Below are 19863 nucleotides of genomic sequence, written 5' to 3'. Positions count from 1 at the left end.
TTGCTGAACAAAGAGACCTTGGAGTGCAGGTTCATAGCTCCTTGAAAGTGGAGTCACAGGTAGATAGGACAGTGAAGAAGGTGTGTGGTATGCTTTCCTTTATTTGTCAGAGTATTAAGTAAAGGAGTTGGGAGGTCATATTGCAGCTGTACAGGACATTGGTTAGGCCAATTTTGGAATATTGCATGCAATTCTGGTCTCTTTCCTATCAGAAGGATGTTGTGAAACTTGAAAGGGTTCAGAAAAGACTTACAAGGATGTTGCCAGGGTTGGAGGATTTGAGCTATAGGGAGAGGCTGAATAGGCTGGGGATGTTTTCCCTGGAGCGTCGGCGACTGAAGGGTGACCTTATAGAGGTTTATAAAATCAAGAGGAGCATGGATAGGATAAATAGACAAAGTCTTTTCCCTGGGGTGGGGGAGTCCAGAACTGGAGGGCATAGGTTTAGGGTGAGAGGGGAAAGATTTAAAAAGGACCTAAGGGACAATGTTTTCACACAGAGAGTGGTGCATGTATGGAATGAGCTGCCAGAGGAAGTGGTGGAGGCTGGTACAATTACAGCATTTAAAAGGCATCTGGGTGGATATATGACTAGGAAGGGTTTAGTGGAATATGGGCCAAGTGCTGGCAAATGGGACTAGATTAGGTTAGGGTATCTGGTCAGCATGGATGAGTTGGAACGAAGAGTCTGTTTCTGTGCTGTACATCTCTATGACTCTATGACTCCAATTCCACAGGCTCACAATTCTCTGAGTGAAGAAAATCTCCTCAGCTGAATCCTAAATGGCCTACCCCTTATCCTTAGACTGTGACCCTGGTGGTCATCAGGAACATTCTTCCTGCGTTTATCTTGTCTAGTTGTTAGAATTTTATAGTTTTTTTTAAATGAGATCCCACCTCATTCTACTGAACACCAGAGAATATAGTCCTAACTGATCCTGATTCTCTTCATATATCAGTCCTGCCATCCCAGGGATTATGTCCGAAACATCAAATCTTCTGCTCCTCGGATGCTGCCTGACCAGCTGTGCTTTTCTAGCATCACATTTTTTTTACTCTGATGTCCAGCATCTCCAGTCCTTACTTTCTCCCATCCCAGGAATCTGCTTGGTAAGCCTTTGTTATGATTCCCTCCTTAGCCAGAACATCCTTCATTAGAAAAGGAGACCAAACTGTCCAAATTACTCCTGGTGTGGTCTGACAAAGGCCTTGTACAATTGCTCCTGTTGACACCCTTGCTCCTGTACTCGAATTCTCTTGCTTAGAAGGCTAACATACCATTTCCACACCTGCTGCAGCTACATTCAGTGAGTGGTGTATGAGGACACCCAGATCTCATTGCACCCCACCCCGCTTTCACAATCTATTGCAGTTTAGCTAATAATCTGCTTTCCTGTTTTTGCTACCAAAATGGATAACCTCACATTTATCCACATTATACTTCATCAAGCGTTTTCTCACTCACTCAACTTGTCTAAAGTGAAGCATCTCTGCATCCTCCTCACAGTTTACCCTCTCACCCAACTTTATGTCCTCTGCAAATTTGAAGATATTATATTTCATTCTTGCACCTAAATCATTAACATATTTTGTGAATATTTGGGGTCCAAGCACTGTTCTCTGCAGTACCCCACTAGTCACTGGTTGCCACTCAGAAAATGACCTGTTTATTCCTATTCTTTGTATGTGTAACAAAAACTGTCTTCTTATTGAAGTCGGCATAAACCAGGATATGTCATAATTATTTTAATCAACTGGACATGTTAGGATTCCTCCTCTTGAACCCAGACATTATAGCTTACAGATCAGGACACTACCACTGCACTGGAAGACCTTCCAGCTTTAACCGAAAGCCACGTTTTGGAAGAACTGAGCAAGGCATTACTAAGATTCGAATTGAGGGTCTCCTGTTCATTAGACAGGCGCTTACATCCTGAATAATATAACTCTATCAGAGGATCCCTGTAATTCCAAAGTGAGCATTGAAAATGAGGGCTTAAAGTACTTTAATCAATAACACGTTGTCTTCTTCACCCCTTTTTAGGATTCAGTATACTTAGTGATTCAGCTCAAGTCCTGCCCTCACTCTATCACACACTTTCCCCCCCAAACCTTAAAGTTGTTAAGTCCTCAAACATGAGGAATAGAAAGCGTATGGAAATTACACTTCCAATCCTGCTCATGTTCAATTGAACATCAAATTTCACCCGAATTTAGCCCAAAATACTTGTCTCCCCAATTTTCTTCTCTAAAGATCCACCATCATAGCAAGCGAGCAGGACAGGAATAAGCCAGTAACAGCTCTCAAGCAATGAATCTCAATTTCCATTATGGAATTGTTTGACTGTATACCCAGCTTAACGACCTGTTTCATCCTTGCTCCTTGATATTTCATCAGTGATTGGATCCATTTACAGTGCTGGAACTGGACGGTTGTTGAATACTCTTTGCAGTTAGGTTTTGGTACAGTGTGCTTCTCCAACACACTCAGCCATATTTCTCTGTCATCCGCCGTATTCTCTATCATTTGTAATCTTAGGTACATTTAATGTTCTCTTAGTTTGGTTTAAGGGCAGTATGCAGCATTTTGCAAAGTGGTGGTCTGCTGAATCTGATTCAAGGAGGAAAGCTGAAAACACCCAGACCAAGCCTGCGAGGAGTCACCATGAACAGACCATGGGTCCACTAAATGTTGACCAATGTCAATCCAAGATCACTTTGTCTTTGTCCCATTTTCATTGAAAACGCGAGTAGCAGAATCTAAAATTTGACTTACAATCATGAATAGCCAATAATAGAGAACTTCCTTCAAGTGACCGAACCGACCATAAGAAAGATGAGGCTGATTTTGCATAATTCAGTTGAAAATCTCAGAACCGTAACACTAAACTCATACCTCATTCTAAGAAAAGCTGAAGATGCACAGTTGCCCTGACCATGAAGATAACATGGTTTATTGGATGCTATCAAAAACGTCGGCTGAAGAGGGGACCCGATCTGCTTCCTAATCCTTGGATTTGGTGGTTTGGCCAGAAATGGACTGAACAAGTGTAGACCAGTACGGTGTTTAAGCTTCAAAAAGAACATAAATAATGGTAATAGACTTTTATTTTTTACTTTCTTTCCTCAAGATAGTGATTATTGTTGGGTTATGTTCTACAGTTTCCATCTAGCCTCTGATAGCCATTTTACTGAACAACTGGGGCCTGGACAGGGATAGGGAACAACTCATCCCAACTGTATCTGAAATGATCTCCCTCAAAATCTACATATAAGAACAAGAGCCATTCAACCCTTTGACCCTGTTCTCATACTCAATTAGATCATAATATTAGATACAATCAATAGAACTTGCAGAGTTCCCCAATTCAACCTTTTTGCTGCATTGAAGCACAAAGGAATATTCGAGGGAGGAAATCATCCCTGAATTCTTTACTTCCTTGACAGTTTACACAAGTGCTTGAATCTGGGAGGATTCCAGACAGCAGTGGGGGCTTTGTAGCTTGGGATGATGTGATTGGGCAAATAACATGCCCTCACCTCACAAAACCAACAAGGGTTATTAGTGGGTCAGAAACATAAAACAAAACTCAAGCATTAGACAAAACAGACCGCAATAAAATCAGAACACACCTGATTGAACAGGTCAGTCATTCGATTCAAGTGCTTTTGGCGACTCTGATTAACTAGTTGCTGTCTTGCATCCCAGTGCTGCATACTGGATTTTACACGTGCTTCAAGTCTATTCGCAAATCTGTATAGATCCTCAACAGCTTCTTCATCCTTGCGGTTGACATCAGATATCCTGCTGTTCAAATAATTTCTTAAAGGAGAAAGGAAGACATAAAGGTGAATGACTGAATCTGGTCCTGCACTTTGATGTTCCTTTGCCGCTACTCTCTGTGGGCTGTTCCGAGCCCTCACCTTGTGTCACAATTGGGCTGAAAGACAGCAAGTTATCGAGTTAGCTCTTCCTCCTGGCAAAATGACTGAGACTAGGCATACACTAGGCAATGAAATCCACAGGGATATGTTGCAAAATTATTTTCCAGGCTCTCTTTTCATTCATCTCCCAAAGACACCAATCTCAGGCTTTAGTCTCAGGTATTTCCAGTACAACCATGGAGAGCACCAGAACTGACTGCAATCATGACCTCATGCATTTTTCAGCAATGGAGACAAGAACTTTTGTTAACCCTTTGTCTTCTCTAGCCTCAGGATGTCAAGGTCCAGTATGGCATGCTGGAACCTATCCTGGCTGAAATCAGCTGGCTCTGCACATATTTGGAATAAAACAAGTGAGCTTCCTGTTTTAAGCCATGCAATATTGTACAATACATTGTAACAGAACATATGGATATGAGAAGAGTGGAGGAATAAGCCCATGGAGGTTCATCTCTTTCATACACATTTTAATACTGGCCAATTTTGGCATTGTTTTCACTTTTTATTTTACTATCCTGCCTGGGACTTACCAAGAGATTCAGTGAGCTTATATTTATTTTCAGCAAAACATGGTACAGGTGCATGAGATACCAACATTACTAAATTACCAAGTACACCATAAGCCTATTACCTAAAGCTAGCGAGGTATTTTAATCCAGAGTTTGCATTACATTTTTTATTTGCTACAGTAGTTAAGCTTATTGCTCACATCTATTACCAGTACTCCAGTGGTTTAGTGGGCAAATACAATATGGTTCTGAGCCATGCAAACTAGTAAAGTCCATGTTGAATATTTAATCTATGCTCAGTGAGATGATGTCAGGTAGGGCAATATTAGAGCTGCACAACTGGGATCAGTATCCTGGGACTTATGAGAGGGGAAAGAAACAGCCTGGGACCTTATTCCTGATACCAATCATTTGTAGATATTGGGTAAGAACAGGGTTTGGTTTGGCTGTAATTCATAGTTAAATAGCCTGTTGACAGTCTAGACTAGATTTTCCAAATAATGTCAATGGTAATCCATTTACTACCGTCATTTCTATTGGAACTATCACTGTGAAAAACAGAAATAGATGAAGGTCTGAAGATTGCTGCAGCCACACAGAGTGTAAGTCACTTTTTTCAGGAGAGGGCGACTGATTGAGGAAGATTATCTGGAGTATTCCTAATTCGAAGAAATAGTAATTTGATAGTATAGAACATAAAATTTAAACAAAGCTTAGCAGTTAACTGTTGGTTGTCATTAACTGGGGTAGTCTCAATGGAAATGCCTCCTCCAAAAAGAATCTACTTGTCAACGAATCATACAGTATAAACGTCATTTCCCCCTTACTTTGCTATTTTGTGTGAATTGTCCTGATAAGCATTAGATGAAAAGCTTTGACAAAATGTATCTGTTTTTTCAGCAATACTACAGAAATTACACAGCTATCAGGTCTCAGAAACATCCAAAGGAATTGTACACCACAGATTTCAGAAATTGCCATGATGTGGCTACACACAGCAGCCATTTTACCTGTAGCAAATAGAAAAACCCCACAAGCAACAAAGTCATGGTGAATGATTTTTTTTTGTGTTGTTAGTTGAGGGTGGAATGTTGGCCAGGAATAGACCATTCTTTACTTTAAGGAACGTCATGAAATCTTTAGCATTCTTGACTTTATGAAGTCATTTGAAAGATGGCACTTCTCACAGGGAAAACTCCTTCAATGCTGCACTGGAGTTTGGGACTGGTTTGTATGATCAAATCCTGCAGTGGGGCTCAAAATCACAACCTTCTGACTTAGAGGTACCACATTAAGTCACTCCCATTGACAACTTTAAACTTCTAACTGATTTTAAAACATTCAGTATTTGTACTGATGTCTATTATAAATTTGTGCCCATTTAACCAACAAGAACTCTTAGTGAAAAGTAAATTAGTCTGGTCAGATTGGTATCAACTACATCTTTTAATGATAGATATGCATCTACCTCAGTGTCTGAATATGACGGAAAGTGATGTACTTTCTGAATAAGTAAGCCAGTCGAAGCTGAACTGTAGTTAACGTTTGATGGATAAGATGAGTTGCTATGGCATGGAGTTGTCTGGAAATGATGCCATTATACACTGCTTGGTCCAATGTTTTATAATTCGTTCTTAGGTATGTCACATTTACAATATACGATCCATCTACAATTTTGTTGGTATCAGCAGCCTCAGAGACCTTTCCTCTGGGTTGTATTGTTCTTTCTATAGGCTCTGATGCCATATTAGACAGAAAAACTCCTTCCTTCTTACAATGTTCTGCCTGTAGTTTAATTTCCTTTCCTTTAAGCCCAAGAACATTATTGACAGAGTATAAATTCTTGGTTGCCTCTCGAATCCTGATTAACTGGTCCATTCCGGCACGAGAGGACATTTTCTCAAGTGTCAAAATTGTGTCCAAAGCTTCCAGGGTCTTTTCACAGAAGTGGGCTTCTTCCTGGGACATATTTTTGTCCTCTTTAGCCTCTTCAATGAAATATTGAATTTGGGCACTTAATTCATCAAGTGCAATCTCTTGAATGATACTGAATCTGAAAATTTCTTCAAGAAGTTCAGCTAAAGTTGTAAATTCCGGTTGTTTCTCCTTTAATTTCTCCACTTGGTTTTCCTTTGATGGCACCAATAAATGAATAGGTTGTTCACTATGCTCTTGCTTGGCATTCTGCATTGGCTTGGCAAATATTTCTTTGAGTGCTTTCTCAATCACTCCGTAAAGGTTTTTTAATTCAGCAGACTTGAGGAGAGCTTGGACTTTACAGACGTCACCTGGAGAAAGTTCTTTGCCACTGCTCAATCCGTGATCCAGTGAATACAAAACAGCAGTTTGAAAATCTGTCAGCAAGTCTACGGCCATCTGCTTAGCCTTGGTCTTCACAGCTTCTTCTTTCCGAGCTGATGTCTTCTGTTTCTTTACTGCACCAGATTTATGCAACTTGCATTGAATGACTTCAGTAAGATCCTTCTCCGGTTTGGGCTGAGTTGTGGGAATGGTACTTTCATTGGACATTTCTGTGGGAATATCATTCCCTTCAGGTTTTTCTATGGGAATGTTTTCTTCCTTGGATACTTCCAGGATAGTTTGTTGTTCCTGAGGTTCTGCAAATGAATTTTTTCCTGTTTTCGATTTTGTCCTTTGTTCATCAAGTCTATCATTCCCATCAACAAGAATATTTTTGTGCTCCTTAGTGAAGGGATATTTCCCCCTGAGACTTTCTATGGGAATGATTTTGTCCCTTGACTTTTTCACAAGCGTGGTTCTTTTATTTGTTTTGGGTGTCTGTTTTGTTTTTATTTGCATTTCATCAGATGCAGAGAAATTTTCACAAGTGGTTTGCTCATGAGAGTCTGTTTTCTTAATGTTTTGTAGCTGTGCAACTTTGGACCTCAAAAGTTTAATGGTGTTTTCCAGATTGTAGTTGGTGCTGCATGCTTCCCTGTAATGGTGTTCTGCTAATTCAGCACGTGTTTTAAGTGCACTACTGTGCTCTCGAAGATGTTTTAGTTCATTCACCAGATTATCTTCAGCACCCTGGGAGCCAAATGAATCTGACTTTCTCAATTCATTTTCAACCTCAAAATATTCTTGTGACCGAATGTGAAATGCTTTGTGAAGATTCTCTATAAATTTCCTGATGTATCTGAATGCAATTGTCTGGGCTTTTTTGCAAGGAGGAGATTTTGCAATGTCTGTTAGTATCATATCAATCTCTCCCACTGCAGCATCCAATTGTTTTGCAATGTTTGGTTCCACCATTTTCACTGTACTCATTGGCTGCATATCCAGGAGATGCATGAGTGTTTTGGGATCCATCTTTTTCTCCCTCCACCATTTTAAAATAGTACCTTTACCATCAGGTCCTGCAAACAATCACAATGTAAGGCCCAATTACTGTACGCTATTATATGTTATGTTCCAAAACATTTTGAAAGTATTGTTATATTAATATAAGTCTTTCTCTTTCTTTCAATCAAAATTGGATAATGTAATTTTCCATGCATTCTGCTTTTAACATTTTACAACACAACTTTCTAAATGCCAGCTTGGCTAAGTGAAAGCGCTCTCACCTCTGTTGGATGATCATGGATTCAAGCTCCATTCAGGACTTGAGCACCTAATCTAGGCTGATAGAGTGTAGGATTGAGTTATTTTTTATTAGGACTTAATCAAGCAAGTGAAGAATCAAATTATATCTTTTTAATTATCCTAAACTATACTTAGTTGTTAAACATGTTCTGCAGTGAAGAAGCTATGTGGCCAGGTTAAAAGTAAGGGCATTTATGGTTGCTTTTTTACAACTCAGGTTAATGCAAACTTAAAAACCAAAACAACTGTGGATGCTGGAAATCAGAAACAAAAACAGAAATTGCTGGAAAAGCTCAGCAAGTCTGCCAGCATCTGTGGAGAGAAATTAGAGTTAACGTTTCTGGTCCAGTTCTGAGGAGGGGTCACTAGATCCGAAACATTAATTCTGATTTCCCACTACAGATGCTGCCAGACCTGCTGAGCTTTTTCAGCAATTTCGGTTGTTATTGCTAATGTAAATTTATGTTGACAAATGTGAAAATAGTTTTGAAGTGGACACAGCTTTTATTCAGATACCACTGTATTTTAAAATGGGAACTTACAGTATGTAACAGGCCTGTGTATTATTTTGTTTTGTTATTTTGAACTTTGTTTTATAGATCTCAAAGTCATTGTGAAGTCACGCATGATTCTTGAGGACAAAGGATATTGATAGATTTCTCAGAATTCTCAGAGTATCATTTGATGCATTTGGGACGATAGTTAATCACTAGGAGATGATATTACATTCTCGAAGCAAATGCATTAATTGGTTCACTGCTGCCATCTTATTTTGGGAAAGATCTATGGAATTGGCAAACTGAGAGGGAGAAGCTGTTGTAGAAAGATCAGTTCTTACGAAATGATTGTTATGGTAAAGAATGAATGAGGAGTCAGTCGGAAGTGATGTCAATAAGAAGGCCGTTACTTTTAAAGAATACAATCAGAAATTGGACAGAGCTTACCTAGCAAATCCAAGATTGACCATGAACCATTCATGCACTAATAGACCAATTAGAGTACAAGATGCCTTTGATCAAGCACAGGAGGTTAGTGGCTAGCAAGGGTAAATAAGGCTTGGGTTTCAGTGGTTCAATGCATAAGAAGAGAGACCATAACTGTAAGACCATAAGACGTAGGAGCAGAATTAGGCCATTCCGCCCATGGGGTCTGCTCTGCATGGCTACTATGTCTCTGCCTTTTCCCTGTAATCTTTGATTCCGTTGCCAATCAAGAAGCTATCTATCTCTGTCTTAGAGACACTCAGTGACCTGGCCTCCACAGTCCGCTGCAACAATGAAGATCAAAGACAGAAGAAAACTTCAGCCAACAGAACGGAACTGCGCTCAGTCAACCCAGCATTGCAAACTGATATCCTAATATTGATAGGCTACAAACCACTGATTTTATTAAGTGCCATTTCTTCTGTACTTGTTATAATAACTTAATAAATTCTGTAAAAATTGTGAAAACATATTTATACCAGAAATGGGTCTTGTAAGTAGTCAGGACTGGTAAACTTTAGATTGACTCTCTCAAACTCAGTCTATAGCTATAGAATAGAATGAATCGAATATCCTTTATTGTCATGTGTACCCCAGTACAGAAGTACAGGAGTACAGTGAGAGTTTTTATTTACAATGGTTGCCTCTAATGGTGCCATTTTAGGTACAAATATCTAGGTACAAATCTCAGACACAAAAGAGGAATAAAAGGAAATGTAGCAGCATTACTTAGTATCTAAAAAATAAGTTAGAAATAAGATAGTTAGAACATAGTTAAAGCATTGACATTACAGTCCGATAAAGAATTTCAAATAGCAGTAGCTTAGCACATGGTCTGACCACCGGCGCCAGGCCCCAGTCCAACAAATGCCCTGCTCCACATATGGATTCAGGTGTTACAAGTATAAAATACAACCCAAAATCTTACAATAGTAGGTCAGTACTAAGAGACTTCTGTAGTGTTAAGAGTGCTACCTTTTAGTGAAACATTAAGCTGAGCCCCCAACTCTCCATTCTGATGGATGTAGAAAGTTTCGAAGAGCAGGGGAATTTATCGTCCTGGAATCCAAGCTAACACCTGTCCTTCAACCAAACAGACCAGCTAGTCATTTATCCTTTTGCAGTTTGTGTACCAAGTAGCTGCCAAGTTTGACGATAATAAAATGGACAACACTTTGGGAAGAAATCATCAGTTGGAACATACTTTGAGGCATCATGAGACATGAAAAGCATGTAACAGAAGCAATCAGGTAAAGAAGCATCATGGTTATATTACTGGACTAGGAGTCCAGAAGCTTGAACTAATAATTCAGAAAATTTGAATATAAATTTTACCATGACAGATGGAGAATATGAATTCAGCTTAAAAACAAAAATATTTGGCAATTACTCTGTCCATTAATGTTAGGTAATTTAGTACATTAGTATTACTGAGCTCATTTCTGACCATATTCCAAAAGTTAGTTTGACCATGTCCCAAAAGTTAGTTTGGGGAGCAATTTGGTTTTGCTAACAAATCTGGTAATAGCATTTAAGAGCTTAAGCATGCCAAGATGTGAATTTTTTTTTGTGGTTACCTTCCAGTCAGTGTCACGTTCATAAAAGATTATCAGCCCAAAACATTAACCCAGTTTTCTCTCTCCACACATGATTCCTGACCTGCTGTTTCCACCATTTTTCTGCTTTTATAGCGAGTTATTGATGCTTGCTGTACAGATTATTGGTGGAGGACAGAACTAGCAGAAATCCAACCACACACGGATACGGAGGACATATTTTGAATGTAGTATGTCCATGTTATGGACTGTCACATTAAAGATTTGCCTCAAAACAGGACAGTAAACAATCCACCTCCATAAAAATGAAATCAGTATGAAACTGACAGAATGTATATCCATAATAGTATTTAACAATGAGTCCAGTCATAGGTTATATTATGTTTGTTATGTTACAGATCACTCAGCGAGGCAGAGTTGCTGTGGCAACTTGCACTTTTACATGCATGTTGTGGGCTGTGGACAGTGGAGTAGAGACTTTGAGACAATGATAGTAAAGACTCCAACTTCCTTTCCATTCCATTTGCTGACCAGGAATCTCTCCCACTTTCACCATACCAGCGGTGTGTTATTGTAAGGATCTGTAGGTTGATAATCTGTTTGTCCAAGTTATGAACACAGCTTGACCATCAAGTCCTGGGATCTGGCTCAGAGGCAAGGATGCTACTCCTGAGCCACATATTAGATTTGTACATGGTCAATATTGAACAAACTAGGACTGTAAATCTATTAATCTGACTTTGTTCTCCTTACGCTTGGTGAAAGAATAGCCATTTTCACGAGCTTTTAAACAAAATCAAGTGACAATCTAAAACAGCTGTTACGTAAAAGTGTAGCCACCATGGCAATCCTTTCATATTAACTGTTCCATCCTTATCAACAAAATTATTGAACTAGAGGATCAAGAGGAAGGAGGTCTAATACTCACAGGCAATTATTATATTACCATTGTTTCATCTCCAGCACTGATGAAGTTGCAAAGGCAGAAGCTGCCTCTAGTAGATTGGTCTCTCAGTCACCAGCAAAGGTGTAACAATATGTAGACAACACATCTGAAATGGATTCTTTACTGTGTCCTGTATAGGGTATTATGCACATTTACCAATGACAGCAGTCACGTGTCTGAGATTAGCTCCTTCAAAGTTTTCAGCAAAAAAGCTTGAAGCTGAGCAGAGAGAGAACTGGCTTGATTGTCATGATTGTGCATGTCATGGTTCCTGAAGCAATGTCCAATGATTCAAGATATAATACGCGAGGACGGAATGGCCAATTTCATAGACTCAAGATACTGAAAAGAAGGAATTACTTTTCAGCAAGCAATATTAAAGTTCCTCCAGATCATGGGACCTTCAGACTGTCAAGAAAGAGAATCAAAGACAATGGTCGTTTGCTAGGTGGAAGACCAGTCTTCCAAGTTCAAAGAGAAGTCATTCCAGGAGAACAGCAAGACTTCCAGAACACTTGAATGTGTAAACTCAGAAATCTGGGGCAATGGGGTTGTGGTAAATGTAATTATATTCACAAATATGTGACGTTAAAAGAGAAAAAAAAGCTTTGGGGGCAGGGGAATGTTGGTATGGATCCGAAAGGATTCAACAGGGTTTATACTGAAGAATGCCATCAGCACCACTTGCTATAATTGTCATATGGATATGTGGGAAGAATTGTTTAAGATCTTGAAGCAATGTGGCCTAATATCTGCTCCTCTTCAAATTCCTGGTACTAATTTTTATATTAATGTAACTAGTGACTAGTTCCCAAGATAGCATCAGAGGCTGAGGGGTGACCTTACAGAGGTTTATAAAATTATGAGGGGCATGGATAGGATAAATAGACAAAGTTTCTTCCCTGGGGTGGGGGAGTCCAGAACTAGAGGGCATAGGTTTAGGGTGAGAGGGGAAAGATATAAAAGAGACCTAAGGGACAACGTTTTCACGCAGAGGGTGGTACGTGTATGGAATGAGCTGCCACAGGCAGTGGTGGAGGCTAGTAAAATTGGAACATTTAAAAGGCATCTGGATGGGTATATGAATAGGAAGGGTTTGGAGGGATGTGGGCCGGGTGCTGGCAGGTAGGAATAGATTGGGTTGGTATATCTGGTTCGCATGGATGAGTTGGACTGAATGGTTTGTTTCCGTGCCATAAATCTCTATGACTCTATATCTCGTTAACTACAAGAGACTCTTCTAGTTAGACCAGGAAGTGATTTTCCTTGACCAGACTGAACCAAGCAGGTCTTGTAGCTCCCTACGCTTAAAAGAGGTTGGTGGTAGCAAGCTTCATCAGCAGTAGCTCATACAGCACAGGAAGCTGCATGCCCAGATAACAGCTTTGTCTCCTTTAAAGTTGGACATTAGGACATATGCCAAACTCTAATACTTTTGTAAATGTACCTGCTGACTTTGGCTTTATATGTTCATGTTGGAGGCTAAACAGAGTTTTTGATATTTTATGGAGATTTTCTATACACTCTTGGGAAGAAGCCAGGCTCGATTGCACTTTCACATTAACTTCCTCTATCCATTCAGCCGACGTTTTCTCTATCTCTCTATCCTCCTCGATATCTTCTTCATCAATTAATGTTTGATCTGCAAAATACATTATTAACATAAAATCATGCTTGTAAATTTTATTGAAACAGATTACTCTCGTGCATTTGTTTTGTGTTCATCAAGATTGAGAAGTTAATGCTAATCTGTGAAATACTTTCCATCTTAAGCAGAGAGCATTGTCAGAATTGAACACTCTCAAGTTCGGCATAACAAGGTTAAATACAGACTAACACTCCTGCTACACTGTCTCATCAAACACTCCAAAGGCTGATACAGCACAGGGTTAATACAGACTACAGCTCTCTCGACATTATCCCAGTAAAAACCCAGGACAGATACAGCACGGGATTAGATACAGAGTAAAGCTCACACTACACTATCCCATCAAACACATCAGCCTCAGGGGCTGGCTCACATGATTTCAAATCATGATCAGGGATACTGAATAACTGACGAAGTCAAAATCTGTTTTATTACATGAAAGTGCTATACTGTCCAGCTTTATCTTGGGATCACAACCTGCAATTCTTTTCACTTCTGGTTAATATTTATCCCTTAAACCAAGATCTTTAAAAAAGATGTTCTGATTATTTACTTAATTAGTGTCTATGAAAGCTTTCTGGGTAAACTGCCTGCTGTACCTGCTTTGTGAAAATAGTGACTACAATTTAAAAGTACTTCTTTAGCTGTAAGATGTTTTAGGATGTCCTGAGGTTGGGGAAGACATTTCACAATTATAAACATACAAACAAGGAACAAGAGTAGGCCACCTGGCTCTTTGGTCCTGCTCTGCCATTCAATAAGATCATGGCTGATCGGATTTTAACCTCAACTCTCCATTCCTGTATTCCCCTGATAATCTTTCATCTTGGTAATCAAGAATCTATCTAGCTCTGCCTTAAAAATATTTAACAATTCTGCATCCACTGCCTTTTCAGGGCATTACAAAGACTCACAACCCTCAGAGAAAAGGTTTTCCTCATCTCTTATAAATGGGCACACCCCCCTGCTATTTTTAAACTATGACCCCTTCTAGATTCTCCCACAAGAGGAAACATCCTTCTCCACAAACATCCAGTCAAGTTTCATCAGGATACTTTATGTTTCAATTAGGTCACCTCTGACTCTCCTCTGAATTACCTCCCATGCGTTAACATCCTTTTGTAAATATGATGACCAGTACTGTACACAGTACTCCAAACGCAGGCTCACCGTTGCCCTGTATAACTGAAACATAACCTCCCTTTTGTTGCATTCAATTTCCCTCACAATAAAATATAACATTCTATTAGCTTTTCTGACTACTTGCTGTACCTAAGGACTAACCTTCCGTGACTCATACACTAGGACACCCAAATCTCTCTGCATCTCAGAGCTCCGCAACCTCTCACCATTTCAATAACATGCTCCTTTATTCTCTCTGCCAAAAACAGACAATTCCACATTTTCCAACAATGTACTCCATTTGCCAGATCTTTGCCCACTCACTTATCTATATCCCTTTGGAGGTTTTTTGTTCTTTTCACACTCACTTTCGTACCTACCTTTGTGTCATCAACAAATTTAGTTATTGTAGCTTTCATCCCTTCATCCAAATCATTTATAGAGTCATAGAGATGGACAGCACGGAAACAGACCCCTTCGGTCCAACTTGTCCATGCCGACCAGATATCCTAACCTAATCTAGTCCCATTTGCCAGCAGTAGGCCCACATCCCTCCAAACCCTTCCTGTTCATATACCCATCCAGATGCCTTCTAAATGTTGTAATTGTATGAAATTGTAAAGAGTTGATGCCCAGCACCAACATCTGTGGTACATCACTTGTGATACCTTGCCACCTTGAAAAAGACTCATTTATTCTACTCTCTGCCTCCTGTTAGCCCACCAATCTTCTATCCAAGCCAAAATGTTACCCCTACACTGTGAGCTTTTATTTTCCATAATAACTTTTGATTATGAAATACCTTCTGGAAATCTAATACAATACATTCACTGGACCCCCTTTATCTACAGCACAAGTTACTTCTTCAAAAGGCTCCAATAAATAAGCTAAACACAACGTTCTTTTGACAAAACCATGTTGGTTCTGCAGACACTTTTTTTCTAACGAGATTTCATCCTCATCCAAATGTTTTTAATTTGCATGTCGTTAAAAATGACTCTTTTCAGAACAGCAGGAAGCCATTCAGTCTCTCCAGTCAGTTCCCTGTGCAGTGAAATCATGCTATCTGCAACCTAACTCCATATACCCACATTTGTCCCAAATCTCTGAAGACTTTGGGTTGGCAAATATCTATTAATCTCTGATTTAAGATGAACAATTGTTCCAGTATCAATTGTTTTTTGTGGTGGAGTGTTCAAAACTTTAACCACCCTTTCTGCATAGGTGTGTTTCCTAATTTCACACCTGAAAGGTCTTGCTCAATTTTTTAGACTATGGTCCCTAGTTCTTGACTCTCCAACCAGTGGAACTAGTTTCGCTCGACCCAGTCTATTCCCCTTAATACTTTGAAAAACTCTGATTAAATCACCCCTTAACCTTTGAAATTCCAGGGAAGACTACCTTAGTTTATGTAATCTCTCCTTGTAATTTAACACATCCAGGTATCATTTCAGTAGATCCACACAGCACTCCCCCCAAGGCCAGTATCCTAAGGTGTCCTATCAAGAACGACTCACTGGTGTGATCTAAATAGGGCTTTTGGTGCTGAACTGAGACCTGCTGTACTTGGATTTTTTGATATGAAAATCAGCATTCTATTAGCTTTGCTGATTAAATAAAGCACCTGTTTACGACATTTTAATGATCTATATATCTGGCCACTGATTTGTAGGCCTACTTTTAAGAATTATTAAATGGAACTCAATTGTTCCTAGCTTTTCACCTTTAGAAGATTATAATTTTAGATTCAAAGTGGATGAAATCAGTGGGTATTAGGGCAAAATGCCTGACTCCACGCTAGCATCCTATTATTAGAACACTCAGGACCCAGTATTGGTTCAGTAAAATATCACTGAAAGTGAGAAATTGTTCTGACTGATTAATCAATGTTAATGTACACAGTAGTAATGTGAACCTATACCAAAATGCTTAATCTAACGTTTTAAACCCCTTTAAGTATATTGTTAAACTTTTTGAAACACATTTTGGGTATTTGTAAGGGCTGATTTCATCCAACACTGCACACTTGAAGGCATCATTCAAGTTCCTGGCAAATGTCAATAAACATATATTAATCATCAAATGCTTTATGTGTGGATGCACTTCCAATTCTGTTCATGTGAAAAGATTTGGCTTTGATACAATTGTTGAATTATAAATTAAATACAAGTCTTACTCTGCAGTCCTTTCACATCTCGATAATTTGTTGCAATGTGGTTGGGTTATATCGCAAATATAAAATCATGAAGATTCATTTAATAAACATGAGAGAATAATTCTTCAAACTAGGCCTACAAATACTTCTACAGTCAACAACCTGCCTTGGAACCTACAGCTGACTCGAATTAAGTGCATGCCTAAAACGTGAATTGTTCCAATATGCGGTTTAATGAAAAACATCGGAATATTAGAGGTGATAGTACAGTGGTAGTGCGATTGGACCTGTAATCGAGAGACCCAAACCACTGATCTGGGGATATGGGTTCAAATCCAACCACAGCTGCTGGAATTTAAATTCAATTGTTAAAATCTAGAATTATAAAACGAGCCTGAGTAACGGTGACCATGAAACTACTGTAAAAATCCACCCATTTCACTCATGCTCTTTAGGGAAGGAGGTTTGCTGCCATTACCTGGTCTGGCCTACTTATGACTCCAGATCCACGACATGGTTGGCTCTTAACTGCCTTCTGCAACAGCCCAGCAAGCCACCCATTTCAAGGACAATTTGGGATGGACAACAAATTCTGACCTTTTCACCAATGCCAAACAACCCTACATTCAATGTATCCCTCTTGTTAAATTAGTATTTTCCTAAAATCAGTCAGCTTTTTGACAATTAATGATATTCAGCCACTCAGTTATAATGCTGTTCTTACTGGATATGAATATATTCCATCAAGAGCTGCTGAGTAGCAACAGGACACTGGCTGATTAGCCCTCATAAGTAATCCAGTCATGGTGCTACAAATGCTGTGAGACACATGCACACAGGCCTGGAATGAAACCTGTTTCATATTAGCTTGTATATTGTACAAAAACAGTGTCTTTACCCACTGGATAACATACTTTTATTGAGTGTTGCCTTGTTCTTTAGACTGTCACCTTGTGTCATAAATACTCACTGGTGAAGTGTTTGAATCAAAACTTGACCTGGCCCATATCCAGCACAAAGCAAGGGAATTGTAATGGAGAATATAATAAATGGTTTAATGGGATCCTGGTTGATGGGATGACCTGGAAATCCTCTTTCCTTGCTTACATTGCTATTAGGACATGCAGATTATTGAGTTCCTACTATTCTATATTCAATACACCAATTTTAATAATACCAAAAATCTAAGATTTATGCATATGTCCTATGCACAAAGCTTTACTTCCTCATCAGTTTTTGTTAAACTTTTATGACAACCTTTCCTCTCATAAATTCCTCTCATAAATATATATCTACATTTATAATGAATGTGTGTTTTTAATTAATTACTGTAATTACACCCTCCCACCAGCTGTAGTGCTGAAATATCTTGTTTTTACATCACCCAGCTCCTCAGCTTGTACCGTCACAGAAAGTCTTACACTTCAAACAACTGCACTTCTCTGCTTCTCAAAATGGGTGAGTTAGATTACAATTTGCCCCATTCAATGCATAACGCCAATGGAGATCAACTAGTTTATAATAAACTGCATACTGCTGTCTGATAGCCATTGTAGAATAAACTTTAAGATTTCCTCTTTGGTGCTGTTGCCAGTTGCAAATTCAGCGATTGTATCTATCAACCATTCCCTTTCCTTTTTTTCAGGGGTTAAGGTGATTTTGGGCACTTGTTGGTGGTCAAATCTTGCGTGACTCAAAGCAAAATTCACTTTGTCCAGAATGTCCTTCAAACGTTCTGCAACTTCCTGTTGGCAAATGTTAAAAGAAAAGATCAAAAAGTAAAAAGCTATTCAAGCAAATTAGTAATTTCAAAAAAAAATTGCAATTATGTTTGGAAATGTCAAATAGCTCTAAAAGACACAATTCACCTATCTTGGGCTATCTACATCTTTGCTGGACACGACCAAGAAAGGAAAATGTATCTTAATGAAGGAAAAAATGAAGACATTTTTTATATATAGTGCTTTTCATGCCCTCAAGGATATCCCAAGCTGATTGAAAGTCATTGAAGTACTGCTGAAGTGTAGTTACCATTGTAAAGTGAGAAAATACTGCAGTCAATTTATGTTCAGCAAGACCACACAAACAGTATCAAAATAAACAATGAGATTATTTTTACAATTTTGTTGAGGGATAAATGTTGGCAAGGTCACTGGGAGAAATTTTCCTACAAACACCATCAACACAGCTCTTTCCAATTACTAGGAGCTCCCAATCAAATTTAAAGCACAGCACTGTTATATTGAATAATGATAAAAAATAGTTTTATTTAATTGAATCTTCCGTACTTCCTGGTAACTTGTCATGTTGGCTGGCACTAATGTTGTCACCTGTACATTTCCCCACTCAATGGCTTCCCATAGACAACTGCTAGCAGTGTGAAATGTAAGAAACTTTATAAATACAAATAATTTACTAATCCTTTGTCTATGCCATAACCATTTGTGTTCCAACTACCCATACATGTAATAAGACAAACTTAACTCAGTCATATACACATTACAGAAGACCAAGATGCAGCAAGTCACTCATTTGTACTGAAAGTGTTATTTGTGGCTCGAGAAAAACGCCCAACACTTCGCTGGCCAACGAGGGATGGGCATTAAGCACCAGCCTTGTCAAGAATGCCACCTACATCCCAAGAACAATTTAATATAAGAATTCCAAATTAATCACCAAGTTAAAAACACTTCAGGAAAAATGATCTAATTTTGGTTCAATACAGTCTGCCATGGTGACAACTGATTGCCATGACTACGGACAACAAAAGGGTTATGAATACGAAGTTTTGCCCTGACAACAGTCTCTACAAATATCATTCACATGAAAAAAAAATGTCAGTTTTGCATACAATATATATGGAGAGCACAATGAGACATTGAACTTTCCAAACATTGACTGGGACTGCCGTAGTGTTAAGGGTTTAGATGGGGAGGAGTTTGTTAAGTGTGCACAAGACAATTTTATGATTCAGTGTGTGGATGTACCTACTAGAGAAGGTGCAAAACCTGACCTACTCTTGGGAAATAAGGCAGGGCAGGTGACTGAGGTGTCAGTGGGAAAGCACTTTGGAGCCAGCGACTATAATTCTATTAGATTTAAAATAGCGATGGAAAAGGATAGACCCAATCTAAAAGTTGAAGTTCTAAATTGGAGGAAGGCCAATTTTGACGGTATTAGGCAAGAACTTACAAAAGCTGATTGGGGGCAGATGTTGGCAGTTAAAGGGACGGCTGGAAAATGGGAAGCCTTCAGAAATGAGATAACGAAAATCCAGAGAAAGTATATTCCTGTTTGGGTGAAAGGAAAGACTGGTAGGTATAGGGAATGCTGGATGACTAAAGAAATTGAGGAGAAAGTGAGGACTGCAGATGCTGGAGATCAGAGCTGAAA

General features: G+C 39.0%; 1 protein-coding gene across 6 annotated transcripts in view; it reads right to left on the bottom strand.

Annotated features, from left to right (window-relative positions):
- The window catches only part of LOC122543358, a 39520-nt gene that overhangs the window by 13820 nt on the left and 5837 nt on the right, over window positions 1-19863 (bottom strand). For 3 of the 6 annotated variants that reach the window (XM_043681960.1, XM_043681962.1, XM_043681963.1), the window contains 5 exons: window positions 18005-18215; window positions 12993-13187; window positions 5923-7834; window positions 3634-3823; window positions 2897-3072 (listed from right to left, as the gene is read on the bottom strand). In XM_043681960.1, coding sequence (XP_043537895.1) covers window positions 2897-3072; window positions 3634-3823; window positions 5923-7834; window positions 12993-13187; window positions 18005-18215 — 2684 coding nt within the window. Of the gene's footprint in view, window positions 1-2896; window positions 3073-3633; window positions 3824-5922; window positions 7835-8041; window positions 8082-12992; window positions 13188-18004; window positions 18216-19863 lie in introns of those variants that run through there. The other 3 variants (XM_043681965.1, XM_043681964.1, XM_043681966.1) reach the window with 3 other exon arrangements.

Source organism: Chiloscyllium plagiosum, chromosome 43, assembly GCF_004010195.1.
Source record: "Chiloscyllium plagiosum isolate BGI_BamShark_2017 chromosome 43, ASM401019v2, whole genome shotgun sequence".
Taxonomy (NCBI): Eukaryota; Metazoa; Chordata; class Chondrichthyes; order Orectolobiformes; family Hemiscylliidae; genus Chiloscyllium; species Chiloscyllium plagiosum.
Note: the sequence above shows the minus strand (reverse complement) of the source record. Positions and strands in the feature narration are given on the sequence as shown.